Here is a 23,107-nt window from a genome sequence, read left to right on the forward strand (position 1 = left end):
ATAAAATATAATAATATTATATATATATAGAAAAGTTAAACAAATACTAATATAATAATTTTAACTTATCTTTGTATTTAGCTAATTAAACATTATTCATTAAAGTAAAAAATACATAAAATACCTAAGGTTTAGCTTACTTGTTGGAAGCTTACTTTGTCATTTTCTTTATAATTTGAAGATTGAGTTTTTTTAGTTCATCTATTGGGAGTGCTGGTAGTAATGCTGTTAATACGGGTCGGACACTTTGTGTAATGACCGCTCTAGTAATGTGGATTAGAAAAGGCAATTAGCACTAATTTTTATTATTTTATTATTATTTGTGAATTAATTTATTTGTGGACCCCAATATTTAGAAATAAATGTTAGAGTTATAATTTCTCAATTCCGGAGATTTTATTAAACTCTAGGGGTATTATTTAGCTTATATGTGAAATATGTTAATTTTGTAATTTTTGCTCGGCGACAACGGAAAATGCGATGGATGGCTAGATAATCACATGAGTAAGTTTAGAACCCTATTTCATAGTGGGGAATATTTTAGAGGAAATAAATTATCGGGATTGAGCGGGGTTATGGAAATTGACCATTTTACCCCTAGTTTCAAAGAAATACCTTAGTTTAAGTCTAAGGGCATTTTTGTCATTTGAAAGGGATAAGAGATAGGTGGCTTTTTGGTTGATTGACACCTAGCAAGGATAATTTCAGCCAAGGGTTAGTTAATCCTTTTCCCAATTTGGAAAATCAAAGAAAAGAAATTAGAAGAAAGCATTTCCTCTTGAACTCTCTCTCTCTTTCTATTCGGCTGAGGCAAACCAAGGATCAAACCTGAATTTTTTCTTCCATTTCCTTGAATCTAAGCTAGGATTCAAAGTGGTTTTATCTAAGGTAAGCCCTAGAACTCTTGCTTATGTTAATTTTGAGCTTTTTTCTTAGTTTGAGCATGTGATTTTGGGAGTAAGTGGCTGTTAGGTTTCAAGGTGTTTAAGGTTCGAATTTTAGGGTTTAGTTGAGTTGATTCTAAGTTCTAGCTGCTGGTTTTAATGGTGTAGATGGTTTTTATGCAATTTTAGGTTTAAAGTTCAAAGCTTTACTCATTAATGGCAACTTGAGTTGTAATGGTTTATTCTGTGAATTTCACTGAAATCATTGTGTATGCATTGTTTAGGTATACCTTTGGAGAGTTTGGTAAAGTTTGTGATTGAATTGAATTAAGGGGGATAATTTTTTGGTTCCCAGCAGATGAACCGAATTCTTGCCAGGTGGTACGTACTAACCGGTCGACCGGTTGGTGACCCAGAACCGGGATGCCGGTTGGGAACCGGTTGACCTGTTGGGGGATTCTCCAGAACCCTAGTTTTGGCCAATTTTGAGATATTTAGGGTATTGCCATGAGGTTTATCGATAGGGAAACTTTTAGTTTCAAGTTTTAAGTCCCGGAAAGTGATTTAGCGAGTCACTCATCTGTATTACCGTTATTGTGATTAGGGCATCCATCTAGCACGTGAATTCCGTTCGGGTCAAGACACTTGAATTCGGAAAACAGGTAAGAACTGTGTATAATGTATGATGTGATTATCTGAATGTGTGTATATGTGTTTATATATGCATGCTTGAATTATGTTAAACACTACCAACACTTGTATGATTAAGTTATAGAGTGTATTGGTACAGTGATTGTTGTTGATTTGAGTACGATACAGTGATACCAACACAAGCATAGGAAAATGCTAAGGTGTGTGGTACATCACTCAGTGTTACTCAGTGATCGGGATAAACCCTACCAACACTCGTACAGCGAGGTACGATGTGTATGTGGTATAGTGGTTGTACCCTGGTATTGAACGTTCATACTCATCTGTTAAGCTCTGTAAATAGGTGTATGGGCGCCTATTTACAGGTCGGAAATTATATGATATGTTATATGCATTTCTTACTGAGTCTGTTGACTCACAGTTTCTGCTTCCATGTGTAGGTAAAGGAAAGGCGAAGGCTGAACAGGAGTGAACCTGAGCTCGGGTGAGATTGTACATGTCAAGCGCGACCTGGAGTGTTCGGTCTCGGGACATCTGGGAGTTGTATTTTGAAAGTCGCTGTGCGACCTGTAAATCTGTATATTTTGGATTGTATGCTTGAAAAGTAAAGTTTGTAAAGTTTTAAAAATCGGGATCCCGGCACTTGTAAATATTTTATTAAATTACAAAGTTTAGTATTTAATGCAAAAGTTTTAATTTGACACGTTTTTCGAGAAATTTCTTTGATTAGCAAAGATTGCATAATTATTGAAAAAGCACTGTAGCGTGCCTTAGCATTAGGGCGTTACAATTTTGGTATCAGAGCCGCCAGGTTTGTCTACCGAAGCTTGCTATGACATGTACAATCTTCATGAAAGAAAGCTCGGTTCACGGTTCAGTAAGCCCGTACTTGTTTAGTATTTTAAATAAATGTGAATGAGAAAGCATGTTAGGAAGCATATTAGATTTAAATTAAATATATTTCTTTAAAAAGAAAAGAAAGTGTGTTGCCTTAAGTTACTAAGAGCGGTGTTAATTTTGATCGCTGTCTAACCTGCCTGGCTTATGGATTCGCAGGCTAAGTCCTATTAAATGGATGCCCCGCGAAATACAAGAAGTCAGGGTGACATGGTTGAGACCGGAGGCGGTCAGGGGAATCCTCAAAATCCTCGTGGTCGCGGGCTCGTGGCGTGGCAGCTCGTGGTGGTCGCCCCCCGTAAATCCACCTCAAGCTCCTCCCGATCGGGAGCAAAGATTTGCCGAAATGCAAGAGAGAATTCGTCAGCAAGATGAAGAGATCCAAAGATTGAGGCGCAGGTCCTCCCGCCGTGCCTCCTCAAGAAGTTCAGCGTTGCGATTCCCGGCGGTGCCAGCAGAACAACCTGTTGTTGGCAACCGTATGGAACCGTTGTACGAAAGATTTCAAAAACAGGCACCTCCAGTGTTTCTGGGAGGCCCTGATGTGATGAAGGCCGAGCAATGGCTTTCGATGATTGAGCGTATTCTCAACTTTATGGGAGTGGTTGGAAATGACCGGGTGACCTGCGCCACTTTCCAGTTTCAGGAAGATGCCCTCGTGTGGTGGGAATTGATAACCCTCACTCGGGACGTCACGCTGATGACCTGGGAAGAATTTAGGGAGTTATTTAACTCCAAGTATTACAATGAAGCAGTCCGCAGTGCAAAGCGGAAAGAGTTCACTGATCTAGTTCAGACTGAGGGTATGTCAGTCACTGAGTACACAACGAAGTTTGATCGGTTGGCTAAGCTGGCGGCAGGAATTGTGCCCACGGACTTCAGTAAGAAAGAAAAATACTTAGCGGGTTTGAGTGCAAAGATCCGGCATGATTTGGTTATTACCACTACCGAAGCAACCACGTATGCAGATATGGTTGAGAAGGCTTTGAGAGCCGAGGGTGCAGTAAAATTTCTTCAGGAGCCCCGGGTGACTCCGAGTGTTGGTGGAACCCCCACTGTTCCTACTCCTGTTTATGGTAGGGATGGTGGTGACTCCACCATTGAGCAGAAAAGAAAAGTTGTTCCAGCTTCTGGTGGCTCGGGGCAAAGCAAGCGGTTCCGTGGGAACCAAGGCAGAGGAGGACGTCAGGGTTACTCTTATCCTGAGTGTCCAAGGTGCAAGAAACATCATCCGGGAGAGTGTAACCGGAAGACATGCTTCCTGTGTGGCATGGTGGGGCATTTCAAGAAAGATTGCCCCAGGCAAAGAAAGAGGAGCCGAAAGCTGAGGTGAAACCGGTTCCTGCTCGTGTGTTTGCCATTACCCAAGCTGATGCTGCAGCCAGTCCTTCTGTTGTGACAGGTCAGCTTCCCGTCAACAACTTGTTATTTACGGTATTATTTGACTCAGGAGCTACACGTTCATATGTAGCTACAAGAGTGATTGATCTTCTGGGTAGGCCTTGTGATATTTTAGAAAGAGGGTTTGGAACCCTAATGCCTAGCGGGGAATTGGTTATCTCTAATAGGCGCATTAGGTCTATGCCGATTAGGATCGAAGATAGGGAATTGAGTACTGACCTTATAGAATTGAAATTAACTGAATTTGATATTATACTGGGAATGGATTTTCTATCCAAGTATTCGGCCAGTATAGATTGTAGGCGTAAAATGGTGATTTTTCAGCCGGAAGGTGAAGATCCATTTGTTTATGTTGGATCGGTTCAGGGGTCTCGGATCCCGGTTATTTCTGTGTTGAGAGCTAGGGATTTACTATGCAATGGTTGTGTAGGATTTCTAGCGGTAGTTTTTGACTCCAGCAGACCTGAAACATTTGGGCCTGAGGTAGTCCGGGTGGTGAAAGATTTTCTTGATGTGTTCCCCGAGGAATTGCCGGGATTGCCGCCACAGCGAGAGATTGACTTTGTAATTGATTTGGCACCTGGAGTCGAACCTGTTTCTAAAGCTCCATATAGGATGGCTCCAGCAGAACTCAAGGAGCTTAAGTTACAACTTCAGGGGATGCTTGATATTGGGTTTATTCGACCCAGTGTATCGCCCTGGGGAGCTCCGGTTCTTTTTGTGAAAAAGAAAGATGGTTCCCTCAGAATGTGTATTGATTATCGGGAACTAAACAAGCTGACGATTAAGAACAAGTACCCGTTGCCTAGGATCGATGATCTGTTCGATCAGCTTCAGGGAAAGGCAGTGTTTTCGAAGATTGATTTACGGTCTGGTTATCATCAACTCAGAATTCGGGAGGAGGACATACCGAAGACTGCCTTTAGAACCAGATACGGGCACTATGAGTTTCTGGTAATGTCATTCGGATTGACTAATGCTCCTGCGGCCTTTATGGATCTCATGAATAGGGTATTCAAGGATTTCCTCGATAACTGCGTTATAGTGTTTATCGATGACATTCTTGTGTACTCTCAGTCAGAAGAGGAGCACGAGCATCATCTTCGAATGGTGTTACAGCGACTTAGGGATCACAAGCTGTATGCCAAGTTCAAAAAGTGCGAATTCTGGTTGTCCGAGGTGTCCTTTCTGGGTCACATAGTTGGGAAAAATGGAATTATGGTTGATCCAAACAAGATAGAATCAGTGAAGAATTGGCCGAGACCCAAGTCTGTAACAGAAATTAGAAGTTTTCTCGGGTTAGCAGGGTATTATCGACGTTTCGTCGAAGGATTTTCTAAACTTTCTATGCCCCTAACCGAATTGACCAAGAAAAATCAGAGATTTGTGTGGTCAGATAAGTGTGAATCAAGCTTTCAGGAGTTGAAGCAGCGATTGATAACAGCTCCGGTGTTAGCTTTGCCATCGGATCAAGAGAAATTTGTTGTTTATTGTGATGCATCCAGACAGGGTCTGGGATGTGTTCTGATGCAAGCTGACAGAGTCATAGCTTATGCCTCTCGTCAACTGAAGGATTATGAGCAGCGTTACCCAACTCATGATTTAGAGCTCGCTGCTGTGGTTTTTGCTTTAAAGATTTGGCGACATTATCTTTATGGTGAAAAGTGTGAGATTTATACCGATCATAAAAGTCTTAAATACTTTTTCACCCAAAAAGATTTGAATATGAGGCAGAGAAGGTGGTTGGAGTTAGTTAAAGACTACGACTGTGAAATACTTTATCACCCCGGGAAAGCCAATGTTGTGGCCGATGCTCTGAGCAGAAAAGGTCCCGGTCAAGTGTGTACTACGGTTATGATAGCTCCTCAACTAGCCTCAGAAATGGTTAGTGCGGGAATTGAGTTCGTGGTCGGGAAATTACATAATTTAACACTCCAATCTGATCTGTTGGAGAGAATCAGAAAGGCACAACTGGAAGATCCCGAGCTAGTTAAAGTTTGAGATGAAGTAGCGGCTGGTCGGCCTAGAGGTTTTTCAATCTCGAGCAGTGGAATGTTGTTATATAAAGCTCGAGTTTGTGTTCCTAGTGTTGATGAGCTTAAGAAAGAGATACTTGATGAAGCTCACACCACGCCTTATTCGTTGCATCCAGGAACCACCAAGATGTATCAGGATTTGAAACCCTACTTCTGGTGGTATGGGATGAAAAGAGATGTAGTGGACTATGTGTCCAAGTGTTTAACACACGGCGGATTAAGGCCGAACATCGAGACCGGCAGGGTTATTGCAACCTTTAATCCTTCCAGAATGGAAGTGGGAGGACATCGCAATGGACTTTGTAACTGGGTTACCTAGAACTACAGGGATGTATGATTCTGTATGGGTCATTGTGGATAGATTTACAAAGTCGGCTCACTTTCTACCAGTAAAAGTTACCTATTCAGTGGATCAGTATGCTGAATTGTATGTGAAGGAGATAGTTCGTCTCCATGGAGCCCCTAAATCTATTGTGTCAGATAGGGATCCAAAGTTTACATCGAAGTTTTGGGTGAGTCTTCAGAAGGCTATGGGTACCAAGTTAAAGTTTAGTACAGCCTTTCACCCTCAGACTGATGGTCAGTCAGAAAGAACCATCCAGATTTTGGAAGACCTACTGCGAGCCTGTGTTATGGACTTTGAGGGTTCATGGAGTAAGTACTTGCCTTTAATTGAATTCTCCTACAACAACAGCTACCAAAGTACAATAGGGATGGCTCCCTATGAGATGTTATACGGTAGAAAATGTCGTTCTCCTATTCATTGGGACGAGACAGGAGAAAGGAAGTACCTGGGTCCAGAGTTGGTGCAAAAGACCAATGAAGCTATTGATAAGATTAAGGCTCGGATGCTTGCTTCTCAAAGCAGGCAGAAAAGTTATGCTGATCCGAAGCGCAGAGATGTCACATTTCAGACAGGGGAACATGTTTTCCTGCGAGTTTCACCCATGAAGGGTATTCGGCGCTTCGGGAAGAAGGGTAAGTTAAGCCCTAGGTTCATTGGGCCATTTCAGATACTCGAGAAGGTCGGGCAGGTAGCGTATCGGCTAGCCTTACCACCAGCATTATCAGCTGTTCATGACGTATTTCACATCTCTATGTTAAGGAAATACGTGTCAGACCCGACTCATGTCTTGAGTTATGAAGCCCTTGAACTACAACCAGACTTATCCTATGAAGAGCAACCTGTTCAGATTCTGGATAGAAAAGAAAAAGTTCTTCGCAACAAGACTATTGCACTAGTTAAGGTGCTCTGGAGGAACAGTAAGGTGGAAGAAGCCACCTGGGAATTGGAGTCAGATATGAGGACTCAACATCCAGAGCTATTCAGGTTAGATTTCGGGGACGAAATCCTATTAACGGGGGGATAATTGTAATGACCGCTCTAGTAATGTGGATTAGAAAAGGCAATTAGCACTAATTTTTATTATTTTATTATTATTTGTGAATTAATTTATTTGTGGACCCCAATATTTAGAAATAAATGTTAGAGTTATAATTTCTCAATTCCGGAGATTTTATTAAACTCTAGGGGTATTATTTAGCTTATATGTGAAATATGTTAATTTTGTAATTTTTGCTCGGCGACAACGGAAAATGCGATGGATGGCTAGATAATCACATGAGTAAGTTTAGAACCCTATTTCATAGTGGGGAATATTTTAGAGGAAATAAATTATCGGGATTGAGCGGGGTTATGGAAATTGACCATTTTACCCCTAGTTTCAAAGAAATACCTTAGTTTAAGTCTAAGGGCATTTTTGTCATTTGAAAGGGATAAGAGATAGGTGGCTTTTTGGTTGATTGACACCTAGCAAGGATAATTTCATCCAAGGGTTAGTTAATCCTTTTCCCAATTTGGAAAATCAAAGAAAAGAAATTAGAAGAAAGCATTTCCTCTTGAACTCTCTCTCTCTTTCTATTCGGCTGAGGCAAACCAAGGATCAAACCTGAATTTTTTCTTCCATTTCCTTGAATCTAAGCTAGGATTCAAAGTGGTTTTATCTAAGGTAAGCCCTAGAACTCTTGCTTATGTTAATTTTGAGCTTTTTTCTTAGTTTGAGCATGTGATTTTGGGAGTAAGTGGCTGTTAGGTTTCAAGGTGTTTAAGGTTCGAATTTTAGGGTTTAGTTGAGTTGATTCTAAGTTCTAGCTGCTGGTTTTAATGGTGTAGATGGTTTTTATGCAATTTTAGGTTTAAAGTTCAAAGCTTTACTCATTAATGGCAACTTGAGTTGTAATGGTTTATTCTGTGAATTACTGCCTGGAAATCATTGTGTATGCATTGTTTAGGTATACTGGAGAGTTTGGTAAAGTTTGGGATTGAATTGAATTAAGGGGGATAATTTTTTTGGTTCCCAGCAGATGAACCGGAATTCCGGTTCTGGGTGGTCTGTACCAACCGGTCGACCGGTTGGTGACCCAGCTTAGGGATGCGGTTGGGGAACCGGTTGACCTGTTGGGGGATTCTCCAGAACCCTAGTTTTGGCCAATTTTGAGATATTTAGGGTATTGCCATGAGGTTTATCGATAGGGAAACTTTTAGTTTCAAGTTTTAAGTCCCGGAAAGTGATTTAGCGAGTCACTCATCTGTATTACCGTTATTGTGATTAGGGCATCCATCTAGCACGTGAATTCCGTTCAGGTCGACGGCCAAAGACACTTGAATTAAAACAGTAAGAACTGTGTATAATGTATGATGTGATTATCTGAATGTGTGTATATGTGTTTATATATGCATGCTTGAATTATGTTAAACACTACCAACACTTGTATGATTAAGTTATAGAGTGTATTGGTACAGTGATTGTTGTTGATTTGAGTACGATACAGTGATACCAACACAAGCATAGGAAAATGCTAAGGTGTGTGGTACATCACTCAGTGTTACTCAGTGATCGAGATAAACCCTACCAACACTCGTACAGCGAGGTACGATGTGTATGTGGTATAGTGGTTGTACCCTGGTATTGAACGTTCATACTCATCTGTTAAGCTCTGTAAATAGGTGTATGGGCGCCTATTTACAGGTCGGAAATTATATGATATGTTATATGCATTTCTTACTGAGTCTGTTGACTCACAGTTTCTGCTTCCATGTGTAGGTAAAGGAAAGGCGAAGGCTGAACAGGAGTGAACCTGAGCTCGGGTGAGATTGTACATGTCAAGCGCCGCGACACAGGTGTTCGGTCTCGGGACATCTGGGAGTTGTATTTTGAAAGTCGCTGTGCGACCTGTAAATCTGTATATTTTGGATTGTATGCTTGAAAAGTAAAGTTTGTAAAGTTTTAAAAATCGGGATCCCGGCACTTGTAAATATTTTATTAAATTACAAAGTTTAGTATTTAATGCAAAAGTTTTAATTTGACACGTTTTTCGAGAAATTTCTTTGATTAGCAAAGATTGCATAATTATTGAAAAAGCACTGTAGCGTGCCTTAGCATTAGGGCGTTACACTTTGACACAACATGTAACCGGTACAAGTCCAGAAGGCACGAGCATGATTAAGCACAAAAAAAATACAAGCTTGGGCACGACACGACACGAGACTACAAAGTGGCATGATACAACACGAAAAATATGTCCTTAAGCACGACACGACACGAGAAGCACGAAAGTCACGACATGTAAGCATGAATAGACTACTCTGAAAAACACGACACATGACAAGCCCGAGAAGCACGACACGACGTATTAAAAAACTTATAATTTATTATTATTAATACTAATAAGATATGAATTCATCAATTATAAATAAGTTAAAATAATAATAAAACTAAAATCTAATGTTAAATATTATAATTTTATAATTAAAACTATTAAAACATGAAAACTAAGATTATATTAATTTATTTATAGGGTAAAATATAAAAATTTGAGTATTTATAAGTAAATACTCAAATTCAATGATGTTAATAATTTTTTTGTATGATTATTTATCAAATATTATCTAGAAGTTATATGTATATAACTAAAATTTTAAAATATATATAATTTAGTAATTGTTAAAAAAATATGAAAAAGTAAAATACAAATTTAAGTTTGATATAAAAACAGACTAGCCTGTTTAAGAAATATAGGTCCACACAAGCAATGTACGTCATGAATCTGAGCACGACAAAAAAATATCAGGCCTGCAGGTCGTGCCGGGCCTACCCTTTAAAAATATGCAATACATGACACGATCCATATTTTTCTGTGGCACAACACGACACAACCCGTTTTTTTTTAAAAAAAAAAAAAATATGAATCGAGTCAGCACGACATGCACAAACTTAATTAGAACACTAGCTGGTAGTGAGGTAAACATATTATATATTATTTCATTTTTCTCTCTCTCTCATTCTTTTAATTATTTTTTTTATATCTTTTTGTTATTTTTTTTTTGTTTTAATTAATGAAATATATGTAAATATATAATATTTTAATCATGTAGAGAAAAATATAGAAAAGTTGATGTATGATGTAATGTAAAAAAGAAAAGGTAAAATAAAATTTTGTTATATAGTATTTTAAAGAATAGAGTAAAAAAAAGTGGTGGAAATACTCACATCTTTCATATTACTTATTAAATTAAAGGGTACGAGTTGTATTTTTATTATTTTTTTTAAATCTAGACCTTTGAATTTTGATGCAAACAAGTGGGCCCTAAGTTTACAATACATTCTCTTTCGACATCAAATGAAATTTTTTAGTTCAATTTTTCTTAATCATATATGTTATAAATTTTATAATTTTTTTGAGTATTTATACTGCTAAAGATAAGGGTCAAATAGTTATTTACTATACCTGTAAGAAAAATTAGTTACATGTATTGTAAAATATTTAAAACTTTTATTTTTAAAATTGTAAACTATTTCAATTTTTTTTTTTTGAAAATTGACAATAGTACTATAACGTATACAATTATAAAAAAAAAAAAAATTATATTGAAATAGATAAATGATGTAATAGAACACGCCTTTTTAAAAGTGTACTATAATTTTTTTTAAAATTAAAATGTATGAAATTGATATTAAATTGAATACAATTATAAATTAGGGTTATTCACAGTGATGGATCCAGAATTTTTACTTTGTGGGGCTTATTTCATTAAAGAATATTTACATATACATTATAATTACTCTTTACTAGATTTATTTAATTTTTTTTTTTTCGGTTTTTCTACTATCTTAGTCTATAATTATCAAACTAAAAATATTATATTTAACTTTTTAAAAGATAATATTTTTGTTAGTAGGGGCTATAGCCCCCATATTAAGGTACTAGTGGGTCCGTCTTTGATTGTTCACAAAGTATCTGATCTAAGTTAATTCACACAATCTAATGTAATCCGCAAAATGTAGATATTCACACTTGCGCGGATTAGATTAGATTGAAAAATTTAAAATTCATACTTGAGCGAATTAGATTAATTATTTAAAAAGTTATAATATATAATATATAATATATATTAATTTTCTAGTAATATTAAATAAAAGACACAAATTTCTAACTTTTTAATTGTTTTTAGTAATATATTGAGTTAGTGTATTTTATTTATTCACCTAAAACATACACATAAATTTATATATATATATATACACTAGCTTATTTATTTTAGTAATAGATACATATATATTCTAGGAAATCTAAATATATATTGTAATGATTGATTTTTTTTTTATTTGAGATGAGAACATATTATATACTGGCATATATGTATATTAGTAGAGATTATTATTGGAGATGAAGAAACAATAATGATTTTTTTTTTCTATTTTTTTCCATTTTAATAAAATATTAAATAATTTGTTATTAAAAAAAAGTAATCGATCTAAAATAACTGATCCCCGTATTATTGCAGATTGAATTTAAACTGCTATGCGGATCAGATTGAATCCAAATTATAAAATTCATACTTAGTACAGATTGGATGTTATTTGACCAAAAAAATACGAATTGAATCGAATGAACAACCCTAATACAAATAATGACTAATATCATTCTTAATTTATTTTATTGCCGAAAGATAATAAAAAGAAAAATATTAAGCAATATTATGAGAAGTGACATGTATTTTAATAGTTATCTACGGCAAAACTCTCTTAACTATCAATTCACTTGCAGTTAACTTTCAAAGCTCAAATTTTGGTGGTAAAACCTTCCAAACTGTTGAACTATTAGCAAATTTATAAGGTGTCATCTATTTTTCACAGTTAACTGCCAACATGGACTGTTTATGTATACATTCTTGTACATGTGGTACGTTTATATTAGTACATGTAACATTATTGTCTAAAAATTATAAAAAAAAATTATTTCAAAATTTATAATATTTTTTTTATTTTAAAATTATTTTATTTTTTATTTTAATTTAATTTTAAAATAAATTTTGAAATAAAAATATTAGGTGTACTAATATAAACATGCTAACATGTATAAGAGTGTATACATAAGTAGTTTAGTGGCAGTTAATCGGATGACACCTTAAATTTGCAAGCACTTTGATTTCATTTCTAAAATTTGAACTTGGAGAGTTAAGTATAAGTAAAACAATAATCAAAAAAGATTTAGCCGCGATTAACATTAACACACATAATAATAATCAAACACGATTACATGTATTCCTAGCTCCCTTTTATCTTTAGTGTCAACTTAATGTCTTATCATCTCTTTCCTTAGAATTTAGTTTGTTTCGATCCGTCAACGTTTTTTTTGTTTCGATTTTTTATTTACTCCTATTTGGAAATAGCCGATGTTAGGATTTTTATGATTTCTGATATATTGAAAAAAATTAAGAAAAGTGGGCAGAGAACTCTTCTTATATATATATATATATAACGTACTGCTATATCGTATTGGTGATCACCTTAGTTTTAGTTGTAGGCAGAGAACTCTCTTGTTTTGATCTGATTATTTTCCCAGAGCGTTAGATCTTGTTCGGATTTTATTAGTAAAGTGTTTCTTCTAAGAAACAAATTAATAAAATATAAAGATGGAAATTTTGAGACGTAGAAGAAAGGAGGATTCATGAAATTAATTAGATTAAAAAAGGGGAAGACGATGAAGAAAATTTGAATGAGAGAGTTCGGTTTGGAAGATTTGAGGGTTTATATTATTATAGGTTTTGCTTTTTTAAATATTTAAATTTTATTTTGGTTTTATTAAAAAAAAATACCTTGATTTATTATTGTAAAAGTTGTCTTGTCGTTTTGACATGTTTAGTATGTGATTTTTGCTGTTGAGTGGTGTGTAATTTTTGCTGTTGAGTGGTGTGGTTAGTTCTGAGTGGTGTGATTTTTGTTGAGAGTTATGAATTTGTTGAGTTGGAATTGTCGTGGGCTTGGGAACCCCCGGGTTGTTCAATTCCTTAAAGAAATAGTTTTTTAAAAGAGACCCAATTTAATTTTTTTGTGTGAGAAAATTTGCAAGAAAGAAAAAGTTGATTGTGTTAGAGCTTTATTGGGCTATGATGGAAGTTTTGTTGTTGAGGCCCGTGGACATAGTGGAGGTCTTGCAATGTTGTAGAAAAATCAAGATGATGGCAAACTTCTTAGCTTTAGTAATAATCACATTGATTTGGAGTTGAAGCTTGACGGATACCCTTTGTTTCGTGTGACTGGCTTCTATGGTGAACCTTAGAGGAGTTTGGGTGGGAATTCTTAGATACTTATTCGGCAGCTTGCTGGGGAATCGATTCTTCCTTGGTGTTTAATGGGAGATTGGAATAATGTCCTTCATCATAGTGACAAGAGAGGCGGTCAAACTTATCCAAGCTCGTTAATTCAGGGATTTCAAGATGTGGTTTCAGATTGCAGTCTTATTGATATGGATTGAAGTCTGTTTGGATAGAGCTCTCGTCACGCATGGTTGGAACGATCTTTTTCCGGATGCAAGGTTAGAAAATTTAGAAATTTTTGCTTCTGATCATTGTCCTATTTTGTTGAATCTTAATTTATTCAGAAAGTGGTTAGATTAAGGAAATTTTGGTTTGAAAATGCTTGGTTGTGTGAGCTTATGTGTCGCCAAATTGTGCATGATAATTGGGATGTTCATGAGTCAAATTCTTTGAGCTCAAAAATCAAATGTTGTAGTATTGCTTTAGCCGAATGGGGGAAGGATATCACTAGTAATTTCAAGCAGCGAATAAATAGTTGTCATAAAATTCTTAAGCTTTTGAAAAATAGAAGGGATGTTGATTCGGTTAACAGGTACAAGGAGGCTCAAAATCGTTTATTCAAAGTCCTCGCCCAGAAGGAGGTCTTCTGGAAACAGAAATCCAAACAATTGTGGTTGCAATCTGGTGACGAAAACACTAAGTACTTTCATGCTTGTGCGACTACTAGGAGGAAAAATAATCAGATTTTGTCTCTTAAAAATAGAAGTGGGATTTGGGTGGATTGGGAAAATGGCTTACCGGGTGTCGTTGAAGATTATTTTTAGAGAGTTGCTCACAGCTTCAGATTGATTGGGGTAGGGTTACGGCTTGTGTGCATAATTGGGTATCGACTTCTATGAATCAGTCTCTTACTATTCCGGTTGACATTGAGGAGGTTCGGAAAGCACTCTTTCAAATGCATCCTGATAAATCTCCTAGTCCTGATGGCTTTAATCCTGGATTTTATCAGAAGTTCTGGGATATCGTTAGTAAGGATATCATTCGATTAGTTCAACACTTCTTTACTTTTGGTGAATTTCCTGATCATTTAAAAGAAACGAATATTGTGCTTATTCCGAAAAAGTCTAAACCCGAAAGCATGAGTGATCTAAGACCAATTTCTTTGTGTAATGTGGCTTATAAAATTGTTTCTAAGGTGCTGGCCAATCGGTTGAAAGTTGTTCTTCCTAGTGTTATTTCTAAAACTCAAAGCGCCTTCTTACCCGAAAGACTGATAACTGATAATGTCTTAATCTCTTTCGAGGTGATGCATTATTTGAAAATGAAGCAAATGGGGAGGGAAGGGTTTATGGCACTTAAATTGGACATGAGCAAGGCTTATGATCGGGTGGAGTGGGGCTTTTTACAGGCTATGTTGAGGAGATTGGGATTTGATGAGCATGTGGTGAAGTTGTTAATGCAGTGTGAGTTTTGTCTCCTACACAATCACATAGGGGGTGTCATTAAATTGGGCCTATAATTCTTACAGGAGGTCTTCGACAGGGAGATCTCCTTTCACCCTATCTTTTCCTTCTACGTCCAGAAGGATTCTCAACTTTGATAAGAGACTATGAACGGTTGGGGAAGATTCGAGGGTGCAAGGTTGCTCGAGGGGCTCCTGTGTTATCTCACATGTTCTTTCATGATGACTGTTATGTGTTCTGTAAAGCCTCTGAGGATAGTGCTATTAACATGATAGAAATATTAAATATCTTTCAAAAGGCCTTAGGAAAACAAGTCAATCTACAAAAGTCCTCTATATTTTTCAGTGTTAATATTGTCAATGAGGTGAGGCAACATCTGTGTTCTATGTTGGGAGTGAATGAGGCAGGTGATGATAGCACATATTTGGGTTTGCCAAATATTGTGGGTCGTAATAAAATGGCCTTACTTGGGTTCTTGAAGGATAAAATGCGTAAAAGGATTCAAGGTTAGGAAGAAACATTACTTTCTAGAGCAGGAAAGGAGTTGCTAATAAAAACTGTGGTTCAATCTCTTCCTAGTTATGCAATGAGATGGAGCAGTTGATGTGTAAGTTTTGGTGGCGTTCGTCGAATAACAACAAAGAAATCCATTGGAAAAAGTGGGATAGATTGACGGTACATAAGTCTAAAGGTGGTATGTATTGGAAATATATTTTACCATGAACTTAGATCTACTCACAAGTATGTTGATTTAACAACCTAAAAATGAACTTCTAAAACGATGAACTAAACACATAAAAGTTAAGAATAACTTACATTGATGGTAGCGGAATTAAGTGTCTCCTTCCACTCAGATCTCTCACCCTTGATTCCTGTCTGTAGCAGAGTATAATCAAGATCTGAGCCCGAAAATTCTTCAGTTGGATGTGATCCTTCACAGTCTTCCAAACTATGATGAGGTACTGAGTGATGTGTGTGGGCACTTCTCTCTCACTAGGATTTTCGAAATTCTCTCTTGTTTTTCTCTCTTGATTTCGTGTATAGTGATTGCACACACAAGCCCATGCAAAAGCATTCCAAGAGTAGAGAGAGGGGGCGGCTATAAATAGGAAAAGGGAAGAGCACAACTTTCCAAATAAACAGTTTCCTCTTTTACTGTGTAATTGAATAACTGCCTTATTTAGTGTGATCCACCACTTTCCTATTTAGGCTAGGCTTTGATTAGCAATTACATGACAATTTAAATTGAAAATAATAATTGGGAAACAAGCAAAGGGTGGCCGGCCATGGTGTGTATGGGCCTCACTGGAATTTTGCAGTTTCCTCAATTTTATTTCTATTTCTCCAGAAATGCCATTTTTCCAATTCTAACCTTTTAAATGCCAAAACTAATTATTTAATAACTAAAATAGATTATTAAATAATATTGCCATTTAAAATAATTATTAATTAGACATGCAAAGTCTCTTAATTAATAATTAAACCTAGAAACCCTTTTATTTACAATTTCATCCTTAAACTGTGAGAATTCACAAATTAGACATAGTCTAACTTTTAGAATTATAATTGATTAATCATAAATCAATTATAGAGTCTTACAAACAGTACAGTCTCAACTAGAATGGGGACCATGGATCTATATGCTGAGCTTCCAATAAGTTGAACCGATTTACCAAGTAAATCCCTAACTTATTAATTCCTTGTTGAATCCACTCTTAGAACTTGGAATTGCACTCTCAGACTTATATAGAGCATATCATATGTTTCACGATATCAATATGCTATCTCATTTAACCATTGTTATAATCTTAATGTGATTTAGAGATCCTCTATATAGATGATTTACATCGAGATGGGACCAATTTACCGTTCACAACCCTCAATGTATTTTGCCCCTTCGAACACTTAGTTACCTGTAAATGATGTTTTAGTGATCTAATATACAGTCACTGAAACAAGAGCTCATCCATTTACTTCTATTTAACTAAGCTCAAAAGGAATCATCACTTTACTTCTATACAGTAGAAGCTATAGATTTCCATATTTATGTTCAGCACTCCCACTTAGTTATGCTATCATGTTCCCAAAATATACGTATCATCCTGTCCTAAAAGGTAGGCTTAACTAATAAATCAAAGAACATGAATAGCACTCCTGAGATTGAGCCTAAGCATATCAGGATTTAGATTCTTTTAATCTAAGATCAACTTCTGACATTGACTTGGAAAGATACAACGGTAAGTTTACAATATCTTTGACCAAGTTCAATATCGGTCCAGTCCAATGTATACTCCATACATTCGAAACTAGTATACTTTGCCAATGTTCTGGAAATAACATAACACTTACTCCAAGTGTAAGTATACTTCATCGCTGATTATCACATCAGTGTAAATCCAAAACACTGATGAACAGGGACCAAATCTTTTGAATCATATAATCACAATCACATTCCACTGTATTGACAATACTGTAATTGTGAATAACTATATGTTCTGGATTTAACTGATTTTGTGCATATATCAAGTATACATATATATTAAACCATAAACATGTAACATACATGTAATCATAATTCACTTTAAAATTCTAAATTGATAACTAATCAGATTGTAATGGGTTTTATTTAGGGCACAAAACCCAACAGTATGAGATTTCACAACTTGCATGACTTTTAACTTGAGTTTGCTTTGTAAACAAGGATGGAGATTGTTTAGTTGTCCGGACTCACTTGTCAGCAAGATTTTTAAAGCTAGGTACTACCGTAATGGTACCTTTTTAAATGTTGAGTTGGGGAGCAATCCAAGTTTCGTGTGGCGAAGTATTTATGAAACTTAAGAGATTGTTTGAAAAGGGGAGAGATGCAGAGTTGGTGATGGTTCTCGAATTAATATAGAGTTGGATCCGTGGCTGCCGAATGAAGATAATCCAAGAGTAACTTCGAATAATCCTGCTCTTATTGATCAAAATGTTAAAGCTCTTATGGAAACTGATACGTTGACTTGGGATGTTGACTTGGTGCATGATATGTTTAATGAAAGGGATGCTAACTTGATTCTTAGTATTTCCTTGTCTTCAAGTCGTTTATGTGATGTTTGGTATTAGAGTTGGGAGAGCTCGGGCCATTTCTCAATAAAACCAGTTTATAAGTTCTTACAATTGAGCAAAGAGTTGGGTGCACATGATGATAATTTTGTCTTTTAGAATACTCTTTGGAAGCTAAGTGTTCCTCCGAAAGTGAAAGACTTGTTATGGCGTGCTGCCACTAACTGTCTGCCTACGAAATCCAGACTTCGTTCTAGACTTCTTGCTTGGTGGATTGCTCTTTTTCCAAAGCGTGTTGGCAACAGTTGGCTGCTGGTGTTAATTTGACGACTGTTGGTTCTTTTGCCAACTGGTTTTCTATGGTTCTACAGCAGGCGGATGGGGAGAAAAGGAGGTTGATCGCAATGACATGTTGGGCAATTTGAAAACATCCAAATGAGCTAGTATGGTCTGATAAGTCCCCTACTATTGCGAGTGTTGCTCACTTAGCTCAAGCTTTACTCGCAGATTGGACTCGGGCTCATGATTCAACATTTAATCCTACAGCTGAATTCCTTACTGATGTCGTTGGTTCTGAGACTTGGGCCAAACCAGCTGAAAACACCTTGAAGATTAATGTAGATGCTACCATTTTTTCAGGAACTGTAACTTACAGCTTTGCAGGGGTGATTAGGGATAAAACTGACGCATTGGTGGAAGTTTTTACCTGCTGTCGGTCAGGGGTGTGGCAACTCGAAATGGTGGAAGCTTTGGGTGTTAAGGAGGTACTGAGTTGGGTTAAACAGAAATATTGGAGGAAGGTTGTCATTGAAACTAATAGTCTTACTGCGGTGCAAGGATTACGTAGCTATACTCCTATGGTTTCATACTTTTGGAGTATTATTTCTGATTGTAAGATGCTGTTAAATAACTTGCGAGATGTTTATCCCAATTTTTTTAGACGTTCTGCAAATAGTGTTGCTCATTTCTTAGCTCGAGCATCTTATTTAGTTGTTGATCGTGTTATCAGTAGTAGGGATGTTACTCCAGATTTTAATCATGTAATCACTGTGGATTGCAATTAATAAAGATTATAAAATTTTTCAAAAAAAAAAAAAAAAGATTTAGCCGCTAAAGCTTCATTTACAAACCGAATAAACAAGGTAAGAGATCGGTTATGAATGTACGAGAATCTTACCATAAAAGAAAAAATATTTTGTCAACTACAATATATATTATAAAAAATAGTTAATTAAGTATAAAATATAAGAATTCACGAGAGATGTGGCTTTGAGGTTGTCAAGGTAAATTAAATAATAATGCTATAATAAAAAAAGAGTCGTTTTTGAGCGTGGCTCCCACACAAAGATTCCTTCATCCACACGAAACTGAAGAATCCCCGAGAGACATCTTTTCATAATGATTCAAAAATCTACTCTATCAATAATACGTCGTCGTTTAACTCAGCTCAAATCAAAACCATTGCTTTCTCTGTTTGTGGTTAGTTTGTGACCGAATCTGAGCTGTCTTTTGCTTATTCATTTATTTTTGTATTCGAGAGAAAGGTTGTACGTGGCTTTCATATAATCCTTGCCTTTATTACTTTTTAAAAAATTTCTATTATATTACATTGAGTGAGCTATAAATCATAGTTAGTTTTGTTATTTAGCTAATATATCTATTCAATTATCAACCACGTATATATCAAAGAATTTGCAATAGTAGTAATTTTTTTTTTGTTGGAAACTGCAATAGTAGTATTTTTAAAGATGTTTAAAATTTTAATATTATCTAAAAATATAATATATATTTTTTTTCATATTATTTTTAATATTTTTATTTTAAAAATATTTGATTGATATGACATCTTTTAAAAATATTATTATAAAAATATTATTTATTTTAATTATAAATTATATCCTGAGGACCAGCTTAAAATGTTGTATAAAAATTTAAAATTAAATCCTTTACAAAAAAAAGAAAAATATATGTACATTAAAACTACAATTCTATTATTTTTTTTAAAGATGTTAAATTTTTTTTTATAAATTTTTTATTTATGTATTTATAAAAAAAATAGACCTTTATTATTATTTTTTTTTCTAAAAAATTAACCTTAGAAAAGAGAGCCTTGTAATAACTCAACTGCCCAGGACTAGCTCTGTGTATAACTTAATTCATTTTAAAATTTTATTAAAAAAATTACCAATACAAATTACAATTATTATTTTGATAACTAAACTGTACACTCATTCTCCAAAATTTAAGCTATGGGATATTTTGTATCTAAGTGAAACAGACTTTTCAAGCTAGTTAGCTCAAGTGATCATAAAAAAGTAGTGTGTATAAAAAGTTTTGGTTCGAATCTTAAATTATACATTGTATAATATTTAAAAGCTAAATTAAAAAACCAAACGAGTAAAACAAATAAAAATCATTCCATCGGTAACCTTTGAAGTAATAGTGTAAAAAAACTGGAGCATTTCATCTTGATTTTAACAAAGGCCCAAATCCAAACCACCTTAGGTGTAACAACAAAGCAAATCCAATACAACAAAAGAAGAAACAATAGTCCAAAAATCGCTATTAATTATTAGCCGTATCATCATAACAAAAGAAGGTAATTACAGGCATAAAGTTTCTATAAATAACCTTTTATTTATTAATTTATTATATAATTCCAACAATAAATATATAAATATAAATGATCAAATGTGGGGCCCATACAGCGTGGCAATTCAAGGTTGGCTTACTTGTACCAACTATCCAGCTAGATCACCCAAGTTTTTGTTTCAAATAACAGTTATCTTCTTCACTTCAACTATAATATCCCAACCAACTCTCTCTCTCTCTCTTCAATTTACTCTTTCTTTCTTTGCTTTGGAATTTATTGAAATTTTTATTCTTCTTATTATTATCACTACCTTTTTATTTTATTTATTTATTTTTGATAAGTTCAAAGGACTTTCTTTTCTTCCATTTTTCTCTATTAGCTTTTTCTAAGACACGTTATGGCAGAGGAAGAGGCCAAGAAGATTGAATCAGAATCTCCGTCGCAGCCTCCACCAGCTACAGTTCCGGCTCCGGCTCCGGCTCCAGTACCGGAAGAGAAGGCCACCACTGAAGAAGCTCCCAAAGATGAAACCCAGGAGAAAGCTGTGATTCCACCACCTTCTTCTGAGGACAAGCCTGATGATTCCAAAGCTCTTGTTGTTGTTGACAGTATAGAGACTAGTAATTCTTCTAACTTCAACTCTTACTTTCTTATATGTTTGTTGTCTGTTCTGTTTGGCTGGAAAGAAAAGAAAAGAAAGGAAAATTGCTCTCTTTTTCTCTTTTTTTTTTTCCTTTTTTAGAAAGGAAAAAATTGTTTTAGTTGGCAAAAGTATTATATTATCTAAGTTGGTTGCTTTGGTTACCTACATACAAAATCATAAAACTATATTAAATTTGTAGCTAAATTATATTGTATTTGTTTTATAAATATCAGAATCAGGAACCTTTTATTTTGATCGTATTGTATAATATTTATCAACCCCTCTTTTTTTGGTCATAGATGACTAGATTTTTGAAATCAAATTAATACTATTATTAGTAAAATTGATTTTAATTTTGAAATCCTTGAAAAAGCAAAGCTAGGCAAATTACAGGTTAAAATTTTGCTAGAGAGGCATGCATATATATAAATATGTTATAATAGTTAAAACCATAAAAATTTGTTCTCCCCTTTTAAATTAATCTAAATTGTTACATATTCTTAACAGAGGCATCTGATTCTGGTATAGAGAAAAGTAGTAGTGAGGGTTCTGTCAACAGAGGTAAAGTAAACTTATATTTCAATTTCCTTTATCAATTCAATTTTGTAAATTTAGTAGGAATAATATAACTCTTTTGATATTAACTTTTACTCTAATTTTCTTTTAAAGATGCTGTGCTTGCAAGGGTTGCTACAGAAAAAAGGATGTCTCTTATCAAGGCATGGGAAGAGAGTGAAAAGTCTAAGGCAGAGAACAAGTAAGAGTTTTATTAAGATTGTTTTTCTCTCTTAGTAACTTTTACTATTAAGTGTTAATGATTACTTTACTTTTGGTTGCTCTGGTTCACGAACTTGACTAATGGCAAATCTGATTTCAAATTGGCTGATACCTTGTTACTTAATTTATTTTTTATGATGTTGAGCAGAGCTCAAAAGAAGTTGTCTTCCATTGGAGCATGGGAAAATAGCAAAAAAGCATCTTTGGAGGCTCAGTTGAAGAAGCTTGAGGTATCAAACATTTCAATTCATTCTGTCATTTATAAACTTGTGTCGACTCTATCTCTTAAAATACATTATTAAAACTTAATTTCTCTATTTTACATCGAAATTTTACAGCATACAATACAACACCTACTCTATCTTTTCTCTAAATTATTAAAATACTTTATTTTCTTATACTTTTTATTAATTAAAGCAAAAAAATAATTAAATTAAGAAAAAGAAAGAGAAAGAGAAATGAATAAAATAAAGAAACTTTAAAGCTTCTCTAAGTAAAGAGCAACAATTTTGCTTTTCTAAAATAAAGAACTATTTGAATGAGCTCTTAAATTCATTTTATACATGATTCTTTATAATTTTAAAGAAATGCTCTTTTAAAAGAGCTTGGAGTGCTAAAGTGTATCATAGATTAATGAAAACATTAATACAGAACATTGGCATTTGACATTCAAAATTGAGATTATAAAAACAACCTTTTCCTTTTATCTTTTTCTATTTGAATAATGTACAGGAGGATTTAGAGAAGAAAAAGGCAGAATATGTGGAAAAAATGAAGAACAAGATGGCTTTGATCCACAAGGATGCAGAGGAGAAAAGAGCAACCATTGAGGCAAAGCGCGGGGAAGATCTTCTCAAAGCAGAGGAAACCGCAGCTAAATACCGCGCCACTGGAACTGCTCCAAAGAAGCTCCTCGGTTGTTTCTAATTTTTTAATTCTCAGATTTCTTCTTCTTATGGATAATTCAGATGTGGTTGTTTTAACAGATGATATATTGGTTTCAAATTAGTTTGTGTGCATAAGTTCTATATTTGTGTGTATAGACGTTTGGAGGGCAAACAAAAAAGTGTAATTTAATTGTGAAAGATTAAGTTTTGTTTTATCTTTATTGTAGTTA

The 23,107-nt window shown here is 35.0% G+C and overlaps 1 protein-coding gene across 1 annotated transcript; it reads left to right on the forward strand.

Annotated features, from left to right (window-relative positions):
• Positions 1 to 20,742: 20,742 nt before the first annotated feature.
• On the forward strand, positions 20,743 to 23,098 carry LOC115717069 (remorin). Its single transcript, XM_030646007.2, has 5 exons — positions 20,743 to 21,190; positions 21,721 to 21,774; positions 21,883 to 21,970; positions 22,139 to 22,220; positions 22,723 to 23,098. Exons 1-5 carry the CDS (start codon positions 20,968 to 20,970, stop codon positions 22,915 to 22,917), a joined length of 642 nt encoding a protein of 213 aa, XP_030501867.2. The 5' UTR covers positions 20,743 to 20,967; the 3' UTR covers positions 22,918 to 23,098.
• Positions 23,099 to 23,107: the final 9 nt, after the last annotated feature.

The sequence above is a fragment of the Cannabis sativa genome, chromosome 5 (genome assembly GCF_029168945.1).
Source record: "Cannabis sativa cultivar Pink pepper isolate KNU-18-1 chromosome 5, ASM2916894v1, whole genome shotgun sequence".
Lineage (NCBI taxonomy): Eukaryota > Viridiplantae > Streptophyta > Magnoliopsida > Rosales > Cannabaceae > Cannabis > Cannabis sativa.

Coding starts and splice junctions, on each gene's coding strand:
- LOC115717069 (XM_030646007.2), top strand. CDS start 20,968: ATGGCAGAGGAAGAGGCCAAGAAGATTGAATCAGAATCTCCGTCGCAG. Junction 21,191..21,720: donor TGTTGACAGTATAGAGACTA/GTAATTCTTCTA, acceptor TATTCTTAACAG/AGGCATCTGATTCTGGTATA. Junction 21,775..21,882: donor TGAGGGTTCTGTCAACAGAG/GTAAAGTAAACT, acceptor TTTCTTTTAAAG/ATGCTGTGCTTGCAAGGGTT.